At 39.6% G+C, this 12,678-nt stretch overlaps 1 protein-coding gene across 1 annotated transcript; it reads left to right on the top strand.

Annotated features, from left to right (window-relative positions):
* The first annotated feature begins 6,802 nt into the window (after positions 1-6,802).
* Positions 6,803-9,724, top strand: LOC148936912 (uncharacterized). The gene is given in 2 exon segments (XM_089075651.1): positions 6,803-8,985; positions 8,987-9,724. Coding segments are annotated over 2 exon segments (1,947 nt in total). The 5' UTR covers positions 6,803-7,756; the 3' UTR covers positions 9,705-9,724.
* Positions 9,725-12,678: the final 2,954 nt, after the last annotated feature.

Raw genomic sequence — 12,678 nt, 5'->3', positions numbered from 1 at the left:
CCGATTAACTCGGTGAAGCTGCCTCCTCCGATTCCATAACATTCCAACCGGGCAAGCCGCCGATTGATTCGGTGAAGCTGCCTTATTTCGATTCCTCAACTTCTCTCTTATCTGACCTTCATTTGTATAGTGAACCAAACAAATGCCATTCGGAACGGACCAACGAAACGGGCATTGCGACACCGTCGCGAGAAGGCAAATAAACGGATTCGTCGCGAATGCCACGCCGAAGAACTCGCGGAGTGGTTAGTAGAAGTAGAACCGGAACTAGCCAATATATCGCTCCACCAATACGCCTCCGCCCTCCGTTCCGCAGCCGAATTCGAGAGGCAGTGCACTCCGGAAAATTTCGACGTGGAGAAGTTCTTCCACCTCGTCCGTCAGTTCCCCCGCTCTCCCGCCCATCCACCTCCCGGCACCTTCTTCATCCCAAGGAAATTTAAACCCGACAAACAATTCTGGGACCAAATATCCAAGCATGCCATAACCGATACTGTCCCAATGTACATTTCCCGCGATCCTCTCCCCTACCTCGTCCCGATTAAGGCATTCCGCGCACCCCAATCCTCCTCCACACCTACAACCCGATCCTATAGACCCATTCGCTATCACCAATTTCTTATCCCAACTTGAGCAATTGGGTATATAAGAGATTTTCCTTCCCCGCGGTCGTTTTTTTTATATTTGTATGTACAAGATTTCTTTTGTTATCAATACTTTAACCTTTTATGTATACGAACAGAAGATTGTAGTTCACGTTTATTATTTCTTATTAAAATTAATTGATCAAAATTCGGTAGTAAACAGTTTTTTTTTCTCCTAAACCTGACCCCGCGCCGTTCCCGGCTCCCTGAAGATCGCACTAGGTCCATCCCTGGTCAAAGAGATTCGGTTCTCTGACCTAAAACGGACCACCGAATAGCGCGGGCGCGGGTAAGGGTAATAGCGCCGCTGACGCTGACCCGATCCCTGCCCCCCTTAACGCGCGTTCGACTCGCGGATCGGCATCACGACGTCGTTCCGCGAGAAAAGGGGAGGTTCCGTGCGTCCACCCGAGTTCTCCTCCTCCTGACGAGAACACGGACGTAACAGAGCTAGAAAAATTGGGGGCTCGTCCGGGATTTAAAAAGTGCGATCTTTAGCGGAAATGAGTACGAGGTCAAGTTCGAATAAGTCCGAAGTAGATGAACTTTATAAACTCGGTTTAGAGTGTGGCGGTAAACCCAAGCCAGGCGCGTCGAAAACAGTGCACACATCCACTCCATCTAAATTCCTCGCTTCCAAACACGTCACTTTTTCTCTGGAGGACACTTCGATAGCGGAGGAGCGATTCGAAACTGTTTGCGAAACGTTTGAATCTAATATTTCCACACGCGAAACGTCATTAACTAGTAATAGTTCCGATAATTTCGACGAAAAGGCAAAAAACCTAGAATCTTTAAAAATGGCACAAAATAATCCTTTCGCTACGCTAAAATACGCCGTCGACGCCATTCCATACTTCGATGGACAAAATATTCCATTGAATTATTTTATCGAGGGTTGCGAGGAGGCGAAATCTATGCTTCCCGATGAGGCTGAGCCCCAATTTGCTAAAATCATTAGAACACGTATAATCGGAGAGGCACGTCGAACTATTCAGGATCAAGACTTTAACAATGTCGCTCAAATCACTAAATATTTAAAACAAATTTACGATCCTTCGAAAAATGTCTATCAATTACAAGGAGAATTGGGATGTGTCTATCAAGGGAACGACGAAGATATAATAACATACGCGAATAGAGTAAAAATTTTGGGAAAGCAAATACTCGAAGCATATCGAAGTTCGGGACCTTCTCTCCCCGAACAGAATATTAAAGATTCGTTAGAAAGAGATATGTGTAAATGCTTTATCAAGGGGTTAAAACCGGAGATCGAACAGAGAATATTAAGAAATTCACAGATGGATGTTAAAGCAGCCGTAGCCGACGCGATACGCATAGAGAGAGAATTACGCGCGATGTCAGATTTACGGCGTGGTAATATCGCAAAAATGAACTTACAACGCGAAACTTGCCAAATTTGTTATAAAGACGGACATTTAGCCAGTAACTGTAGAAAATTCATTCAGAATTCACAGCAGAATTACGAAATACTAATATGTCAGATTTGCAAAAAACGTGGTCACGATGCTAGTAAATGTCGAATGCGCGACCCGCAATTACGACGAACTGTTAACGTGATACGAGAAAATACGATTGTCTGTCAATTGTGCTCTAAAACCGGTCATAACGCGAAGTCATGCCGTAGTACTAATCAAAACAAGCCTCTCTTGATTTGCCAGTGGTGCGATAGACAGGGACACTCAGCTAATAACTGCTGGAAAAAGCAAAACGAACTGCGCATGACAGAAAATAAAGCCAGAATTATTTGCCAGAATTGTAACACCGCAGGGCACACTGCTAGGGATTGCAGATCTAAAATGGATCGAACTACAAGCGATAATAACACATCATTTTGCCGATATTGCAAAGCGCAAGGGCATCTCCTCGAAAACTGTGAATTGCGCATCGCAAGTAATAATCGAAGAATGGCAAAAGATTCGGTAAACTCCAACGGCCCCTCGAAGCCGGGCGTGCAACAGGGGACCGAACGGATTCCACGCCCGTCGACATCTTCGGCGCCTCAATAAAAAACGCTCCGAACGCTCGCTCAGTAGCGGTAAACCTCGATAAACACAGTCGCGTGCCGACCGTTCAGGTAGAAATACAAAAAACAGTCCCTCACATAACTCTTATGTTAGACACTGGTTCCGGACCTAATATAATTAAAAAAAATTTTATACCTGAGGGAGTACGCATTAATTATTGTAACATTCTAAAATTAAACGGAATAAACGATTATCCGATCTTTACTCTTGGCGAAACTACGCTAAGCCTTTTCGACACCTCAGTAAATTTCCACATAGTACCCGACGACTTTCCGATACCGCAAGCTGGTATATTAGGCAACGATTTCTTTAAACAAACATCATCGAAAATTGATTATGCACAAGGATGTATAGATGTATCCGGTATCCAAGTACCTTTTCTGTCACCAGAAACTATAGTAGTATCACCCAGATCAGAATTATTTTATGTAAGAGTTGGCAACCCTAATGTCAAAATTGGATATGTACCAAAATTGAAGATTACTTACGGAATCTATCTAGGGGACATGATCGTGGAAAATGTCTCAGGGAAAGCATACTTAAATATCATAAACACGCGGGACGAAGAAGTAGAAGTCAGGGTGCCGACCATAAATCTTAGACCTCTGAATGAGATGGTCGACCTGTGTGAAACCAGAATAAAGACATTAGATTATCACGAAGAATTAACAACTTCACACCTAAATTCCTTTCCAAGAGAGACCAAACATATTGACCATAAAAAAGAATTGTTAAACGAAAATGAAATAAGTAGAGAGGAAGACGAGATTATGAATATTGAAATTGTTAACGAAAATAAAAATGAAAATAAAAATGAGAACGAAAGAGAGAATGCAAAGACAAAAGAGGACGGAAATATAAATAATAAAGAAATTAAAATTTCCATAAATAGAGATAAAATTAATAAAAATTTAAAGGTCAAAAATAAAAATGAAATTAAAATGAGAGGAAACAAAATGAGAAATCATAATTTCGATACTCAGCAAGAGGGAAGTTACCAAACCTCCTCTGAGATATCCTCCCATCCCAAAATCCTCGGAGAGGGAAGTTACCAAACCTCGTCCGAAAATTTAAAAAATTTTGAGTTCCTTGGAGGTGAAAATTGTCGAATCACTTCAAAAGTTAATTCTGGAATTGCCGATGAAAGTTTCCGCACTTCTCGAGCATTTTCCCGCTCCATCGGTTACGAGGAGGGAAGTTACCAAACCTCACTACGTAATCCGACACGATTCTGCCTAAATGAAAACGACAATACTAATGCCTCAGTCTCGCTAAAGGGTGATAAATTCCCGAGAGTTGGGATGTCCTCAGAAAAAACGAATGAAAAAAATGAACCCTCTGATATTACCGCTAAAGAGCTTATGGAAAGAATACAAATAAATAAGTCGAATGAAATAAACCGCGGCAAATTAGGAATGAAAAATAAAAAACCGTCCTCGAGAATTTTTAAATTAAGACAAAATCAATCTCAAGTGATAGTAGATGAATGTATACGTAAGCGCAAATCAAAACATAAAGAGAAAGTTATACAAGGGATACAAGATAATAACAAGGAAAACGAAGCTATCAAATGCTTAATACTATCGGAAGAAAACCAAAAGGATAGACTCACAAAAATTATAGAATTATTACGACTAGAGCACTTGAATAATTATGAAAAAGAGAATGTGATAAATCTTATAATTAATAGTCAAGACAGGTTCCATATACCTGAGGAAAAACTGACAGCGACTAATGTTTTACGACATAAAATATCTACAACAGATGATCAGCCGATTAACACCCGTCAGTATAGATTTCCGCAAGTTCACAAAGAGGAAATAAACAAACAAGTAGAAGAGCTGCTAGAGGGGGGCATAGTAAAACCTTCACAGTCACCTTACAATACGCCCATATGGATTGTACCCAAGAAAGAAGATTCCCAAGGAAATAAACGATGGAGAATGGTATTAGATTTCCGGGCATTAAATGACAAAACTATCGGAGATGCGTATCCACTACCAAATATAGTCGATATCTTAGATCAATTGGGAGGAGCTCGATATTTTTCGGTATGCGATCTAGCCTCAGGATTTCATCAAATAAAAATGAATCCAGCAGATAGCCATAAAATCGCTTTCACAACACCTTTTGGGCATTATGAATTTGATAGAATGCCATTTGGATTAAAAAATGCTCCTGCTACCTTCCAACGATTAATGGATTTAGTTTTATCAGGATTACAAGGAAAGGAATTATTTGTTTATATGGACGATATAGTTATCTACGCGTCATCATTAGAAGAGCATGAGAGAAAATATAATCTTTTAATAGATAAACTACGCGAAGCAAATTTAAAATTACAGCCCGACAAATGTGAATTTTTAAAATCCGAAGTAACTTATTTGGGACACGTCATAGGCAAAAACGGAGTTAAACCCGACCCAAAAAAATTAGAGGCCGTACGACGATTTCCTAGACCTAAGACACCCCGAAACATTAAACAATTTCTAGGACTAGCGGGATATTACAGACGATTTATCTCTAATTTTTCTAAATTAGCAAAACCCTTGACAAATTTATTAAAAAATGACGTACGTTTCGAGTGGACACAAGAACAAGAAGAATCATTCGAAAAATTAAAACAAAGATTATGTGAAGAACCCGTGTTGCAATATCCTGATTTTTCAAAGCCTTTTATCCTAACCACCGACGCTTCCGGAGTAGCCGTAGGAGGAATATTGTCGCAAGGTGAAATAAATAAGGACCGACCAGTCGCGTATGCGTCACGAACTCTAACTGATAATGAATTAAAATACGATACATACGAGAAGGAAGCGCTGGCTATATTATACTGTGTTAAGCATTTCCGCCCATATTTATACGGCCGAAAATTTACTTTAGTCACAGATCATAAACCTTTATTGTGGTTTAAAAACGCTCAAGATACCAACATGAGAATATTACGATGGAGATTAAAATTAGCCGAATACGATTACGATGTCGTATACAAAGCAGGAAAAACTAACGTAAATGCTGATGCGTTATCCAGGAATCCGGTGAATTTCGAAGAAGTGAACTGCAAGGCAATTATTGGTCGCAAAACTTTGAATCCCAACGAAGCAAAGGATGCAGAAATAATTTCTAAAATGTTAGAAGAATCCGACGAGGAGGAAGAAATAGAAGAGGACGAAAACTTCGAGTTATATCTTTCAGATGACGAGCAAACAGAAAATTTATTACCTGACGACCATCTGTTTAAAGATAATACGGATTCCATACCCTTTACACAAGAAGAACTGGATGAATTACCAGTGCAGCAGACAGAGAAAGCATTAATACACGATCCACCGAGAGCCAGAAGAATGCTCACTCGCAGCCAAACGATAAATGAACGAAATAAACACTTAAATTCAATGCAACCCAAAGAAATCGCGGATCAAGCCAACAAAAGCGACACGGAAAAAGAGAGTGACGACGAAGGAGGAAGCGAAATAACTAACGAAGAGAACGAAGAGCTTAACAGTATAGATAAACTTAAACCAACTATCATTGGCCATAAGCTAATAAAAAACAATGTTGTCGATTCCCGCGAATTATTATTTTTGCGGAAAGATAATATAGCATATTTTGTCGATGTCAACGGAAACCCATTGGATTCTGGAGCACGAAAATTACTCGAGCGCAACGAATTGCCTACCTTCAATAAACTCGCTCTGTGTAGACCGCAGATTGTAAAACGCAAAAACTACTTTCATGTGGCCTTACCCATTGAGGAAGGGTCGAGAGAAGGGCCAACAATGATTTTAAATTATATAACGCAAACTCTGATGGAATTACGAAAAATAACAGAGGAATTAAAATTAGGAACTATTAGCATTGCTAAAACGGACTTCATTTGCAATATTCCTTGGAGCAATATTAAGACACAATTACAAATGACCTTTCTCGACTCATTAACTAAACTAATTATTTGTAACGGATTAGTAAAATATCCTCCGAAAGATCTTCGCCCTTCTATAATAGGCGAAACACATTGCTCACCTACAGGTGGACATAGAGGCGTTACTAAAACGTATAACAGAATCAAGCATAATTACTATTGGGAAAATATAAAATCTGATGTCCAACGGTATATTCAGCAATGCTTACAATGCCAACTGAAAAAGTTAGTACGCGTTAAAACGAAACAGCCCATGATAATTACCGATACTCCGGGAACAGCCTTCGACAAAGTAGCAATGGATATTGTCGGGCCTCTACAAAAAACTGAGAGAGGAAATGAATACATTTTGACACTGCAAGATCAACTGACTAAATTCAGCATGGGAATTCCCCTACCAAATCAAACCTCTGAAACAATAGCCGAGGCTTTTGTTAATAAATTCATTTGTATATTCGGAGCACCCAAAGCCATACTAACCGATCAGGGAAGAAATTTTGTCAGCGACTTAATGAGAAAGATTGCAAAACTTTTTAGAATTCGTAAGTTTCGTACAACCGCCTTCCATCCTCAATCTAATGGATCTCTAGAGCGATCGCATCACGCACTAGGAGAGTATCTTAAACAATATGCAAACGAACAAGAACAATGGGACCGATGGGTTAGCCTCGCAATGTTTAATTATAACACCTGTGTACACGAAGCTACAAAACATACTCCATACGAATTAATATTTGGAAAAATTGCAAGAATACCTTCGGAAAAATTTCTAGCACCAGAAGATAAATTAACTAGTTACGATGACTATTTGGTAACCTTAGTCACTCTACTCCATAACCTTCGAGGGAACGCGCGTGAAAATATCATCGAGGCGAAACATAAATCAAAGAAATATTATGACAAAAAAATCAACCCTCAAACCTTTAAATCTGGGGATTACGTTTTTCTATTAAAGGGACCTAAACCGGGTAAATTTGGGGATCAGTATACCGGAACACACGAAGTATTAGAAATATTAAATAAAAATAACGTAAAAATTAGAATAAAGAAAAATAGTCGAATTGTCCACCCTAATCGTTTACGAATTTCGCATATTAAATTACCTCCAGATAAATAACAAGAAAAAACATAACCTTTTCCAGATGGATCTCCATAATTGCTGGGCAGTAATAATAACAATTTTAACAATCCGGTTTCATAAAACGCATGGGATAATAGGCTATGACTGCAGCTCGCCCTCAACAAATCTAACAACCTTATCTCTACTAAATATCGAGGAATGCGACATTCCGCCACAAAATGTAAATTCAACTAATGTCTATATACAACTTCTACAAATAAACGAATTCGAGTCAGTAAAGGTTATTCAATGCAAAGTCGAAATAGACAGATTAATAAAAAAATGCGGAATGTTTTCCCATTCCATGGATGTGTTGAATGGCAAATATTCATATATAGAAGAAACATCACGTGAAGTGTGCCAACGAATGCATTCTTACGGAACTTATCAGTTACATAACGGATATATCACTGGATTAAAACCGAATCATACCACTGCCCGACCAGTAACATTGGCAGGACACGTAGACGCCGATGGATCGTGCAAGGGGAGCACATATTCGGATCCGTACGGCACGTGGACTGACGTCGTGGTACTCGCCAGCGTAAAAATCTCACTACAAGAATACATAGCCGACGTACGAATAAATAGTAATCGAGTGCTACTCAGATCCGGAGTGGCCTGTGAACTCACTACCACCCATTGCATAGATATAGAAGGAGGTGAGACCTATTGGGATCCAGTGCCCGCCGACACTTGTAAATTCAACAATTATGGAGTATTGTACAGTGGGATTGCAGACAAAATAATAGATAACGTAAATGAACAACAACTAATAGTCTATTCATTAACTGCACAAGATACAACTTTCGCCTTGACTAGCAAAGGAAAATACGCAACATGCGGCTATACACTCACTCGAACCGAACATCCTAAATTAATCATCTTCGAAACCTCGCGTGGCGTAACGATTTTCAAACAACGAACGCGTGTCTCTAACCTCGACATATTCACCTACATGAATTCCAAATTCGTATACGTCGAAAAGCACATCCGTACGCAGATAAATCAATTATACAGAAATATCCTTTTGCAACAGTGTGAACTAGAGCAGGGAATGTTAAAAAACGCTTTAGCTATAGCCACTCAAACACCCGATATCTTTGCTTATTACTTAATGAAAGGACCTGGATATATGGCCCTGTTAGCCGGAGAAGTAATACACATCGTAAAATGCGTACCCGTGGAAGTAAAAATCACAAGAACTGACAACTGTTATAATCAGCTACCAGTCATGCGGGAAAACGAAACCTTATTTAACGCCGCAGACCCATGTACTATTGCGACAGGGGACTCAAATAAATTGCAACTCTTTCGCACCTACTATGTATCACCTAGGAGATTCATGGTATAAACTTATGCCTAAACCTGTGGAATCATTGCCGCCCACAATTATGAAACCTATGACCAAACCTACGTGGAAATATGTTAGCCCTGGATCGCTCGCTACAAGCGGAATATACATCGAAAATGATCTCAATGATCTACGCGATCACATATTGTTCCCTGCTGAGCGACCGGCGGTGCTCAACACGGTAGCCAGGCGGATGATGGGACAACCAATCTCCCTGAACGGAGGATCATTTTCAAATTTATTAGACGAAGCATCCATAACAAAAATCGCTGCATCCGCATGGAAAGAATTTTGGAATAAATTCTTAATTTTCGGCAATATCAGCGCCGGGGTAATTGGAATATACCTCACCGGGAGAATCATAAAACTAATGATAGACACGATCGTACATGGTTACGCTTTGCATACCGTATATGGATGGTCCATACATTTACTGGGCGCCATCTGGGACTCTATTACTCATCTTTTATTACTATTAGGCACAAAAGGGGTTCAAAAACCCGAACAGGCCAGCGCACCAGAGTCTGACCTGTATAGTAAGACCCCGGAAAACCAAGTATACCCTTTATTACCACCAGAGGAAAAACCAGGATTTTCGTTCGAACTAAAAACATAATATCAACAAAACAACCTCTTTTCTTTCCTTCTCCTATTTACTATCCCCTCTTTTCAACCACCTAACAATTATTAAACTTTTTAGAAGTGAAGAACATAAAAATAAAAGGGAGAAGAGAAAAATGGAAGCTATCGATACCAGCTGTTTGACTCGCGGGCGTCTCGAGTGTAAGATTCTACGAGTAGAATCTCCGCTCTTGTTTTGGGTGCGGCTAAAAAATGGAGAACCAGCTCTGCAAGATCTATCGGAAGAACTTAATTTCCGAATGAACCGCAAATCAAAAGAACTCACTTGCTGGCCCGACGACATAGAGGAAGACAAGCCTGTTGCCATAAAAGACGGCGACGTATGGCAAAGGGGATTGATTACGGGAGTCAATCCGGCCCAGAGGACCGCCCGGATCGATCTCAGAGACATAGGACGCCAGGTGTGGAGATCATTCCATCAAATCTTCCGCCTGGAAGGACGTTTCCAGGAGTTAAGATGGCAGGCTCTTACCTGCGGACTAGCCTATACAGGACCGGCTAAACCAACTAGATTTTGGCCCAAGAAAACGAGAGCTCTGTGCCGAATCTTAGCCGAGGGACGCAGTGGATACATTAATATCGTGCGTCCATTGGAAAATGGGGCCGCAATGGTCAAATTGGTCTTGCCGCACGAGGACGACTGGGGGGTCACGAACCTTCGTGACGCATTGGTATCTCTAGGGGAGGCACGAGTCGAGAAAGAGGCCCGAATCGTGGATACCTTCCCAGCAATCTAAAAAAAAAAAAAAAAAAAAAAAAAAAAAAAAAAATTTTTTTAGTTTATATACTCAATTAAACAATCTTTGTTTTATTACTCAATTATACAACCTTCGTTAATTATACAACTTTTGTTTAAATATTCAATTATACAACCTTTGTTTTATTATACTATCCTTATTTCTGTTAGCTATACCTTTTTTTTTTTTTTTATCTCGTATACTTATTTAGTCAATAAAGTAATGTTTAAGTTGAACAACTATAAACATTATAATTTAATAAGGATTTAATTATAATTACTTGAGCTCCTTGTATACATATATCATCCACTTCCTTTATTATTAAACTTACTATATTACATTTTTTCCTTTTGTGGCGTAAAGAGAGAGGAAATGTAAGATGATTAATTCCTTATTCATATCGGTGTTGCTTGAGTGCCTACTGGAGAGCGAGAGCGCTTATTATTTTTATTTTTCTCTCCTCACCTGCAATTACCAATCCTGAACTGTAGCATAATATTAACAAGTCCGTGGCAGGATAATAATCCTACATATATAATTGCCCAGTCAAATAAATTGTCATGCGAACGTCACCTTATTTAATATAACAAACATACCATATAATCAGACGACACGCAATGACTGAGGCAGGTACGGAGCACTAACACGCCTAATGGCCACGGCTTGACCATTTGCATTAAGATCCCGAAAAAAAAAAAAAAAAAAAAAAAAAAAAACCGGGGAAAGAGGATAGAAAAACCATCTTGGAATGCACAACATGGAAAAATAATTCCAAGCCAAGCGGGACGCGACTAGTGGTACTCACGTAATATATATATATATAAAAAAAAAGAAAAAAAACAGATCGTTCGTTATATAAAATCATTTCCTTACTCTTGAACACTATATAAGGAATAGAGTTAAGCCAAACTTACCATAAACCCTTTCGAAAATTTTATAATTCTTCCGAATTTGTTTTTTTTTACATAACAATAATAATAATGATGATAATAATGATAACACTAGTAATAGTATTCTTCTTATCTAAACCAAGCATCCCAGCATGCAAGGTCTCGCGCATTCTTCACTCTCCACAACAAGAAGAAATAAACCACTTCGAAAAAATACGCATTAACAAATGTCAGACATGAAACATTTAAGATATTTTTCTGAAAAAAAAACCTAGAGGAAAGGAGAGAGTGAATGATGCGCACAACTTAATTTTAAACAGTATCGAGAAAACAATGTAACGTTAATTAAGTAAGCGAAGACGAGGAAGAACGAGGGAATAAGGAAGGGGTTTTGGTGGTCGCCTGTTCCTTCCTTCTTCTTCACAAAAAAAGGGGACCGAAAGCGAAGAATTATTGTCCTACTGTTGCAAATGTTGTGCACTCCCAACATTTGTCTAAGTCGGGGGGTGTTACGTCCGGGGGACTTCACAAATTCTTCTCTTTCGGGAAGGAAAAATTTAACGGCTGCTAATCCATAAATGGGCACTTCGAACGATCAAAGAAAAATAACCCAATCAAACAAAAAAAAAAATTCTAAATAAACAATCGTTCTCCCGAGATATGTCTCACTATCAAAAAATCCTTGGTAAACAGCCTTGTCGGCGCCGACAAGTTTACGACTTACCAATAAAAAAAATTTTTATTAACAAAAGCAAATTCCTAACGGATAAGAAACGCGTTGGATCGTTCGGGGATGACACTCCCCACATTGGTGGGGAAACACAAAAAAGCATCAAGAAGAACTGATTAGTGGCCGTTGGCTGGCACACCAATGAGCGATTAAGAGTGCGAACTAGCGGGAGAATTTTTATTAATAAATTCTATCTATCTAAAAACTAATTCTATCATTCGCTGGGAAATCTGAAAATGGAAAAACGACCACAAATCATAGGACACCGCTTCCCTCCTTCCTTTATATTCATAATTTTCCTAAATTATCATTTGACAAGCCAACACGGAAATCCATCACGCCCTCAGATATTCCCACCCCTCCGGAACCCTTTAAAAACCGCGACTCGGAGCGGATCGCTCTCTTCTTCCTGATACACTCGAGGTCGACACCTTCCGTAACAGTTAGAATCTGTGCGCGACTTTATTCTCGAACCATTCAGTGATCCAGCCTGGGCAATTACATTCTTCGACCACCGCCCCCGGCCGCTACAACAAAAAGTAAGTCCAACCTTATCAATTTTTCCCGCGGTAACTGGCAGTTTGGTTCGCG

This window comes from Pogonomyrmex barbatus, unplaced genomic scaffold (assembly GCF_055798465.1).
Source record: "Pogonomyrmex barbatus isolate J1 unplaced genomic scaffold, ASM5579846v1 scaffold19, whole genome shotgun sequence".
NCBI lineage: Eukaryota > Metazoa > Arthropoda > Insecta > Hymenoptera > Formicidae > Pogonomyrmex > Pogonomyrmex barbatus.
Note: the sequence above shows the minus strand (reverse complement) of the source record. Positions and strands in the feature narration are given on the sequence as shown.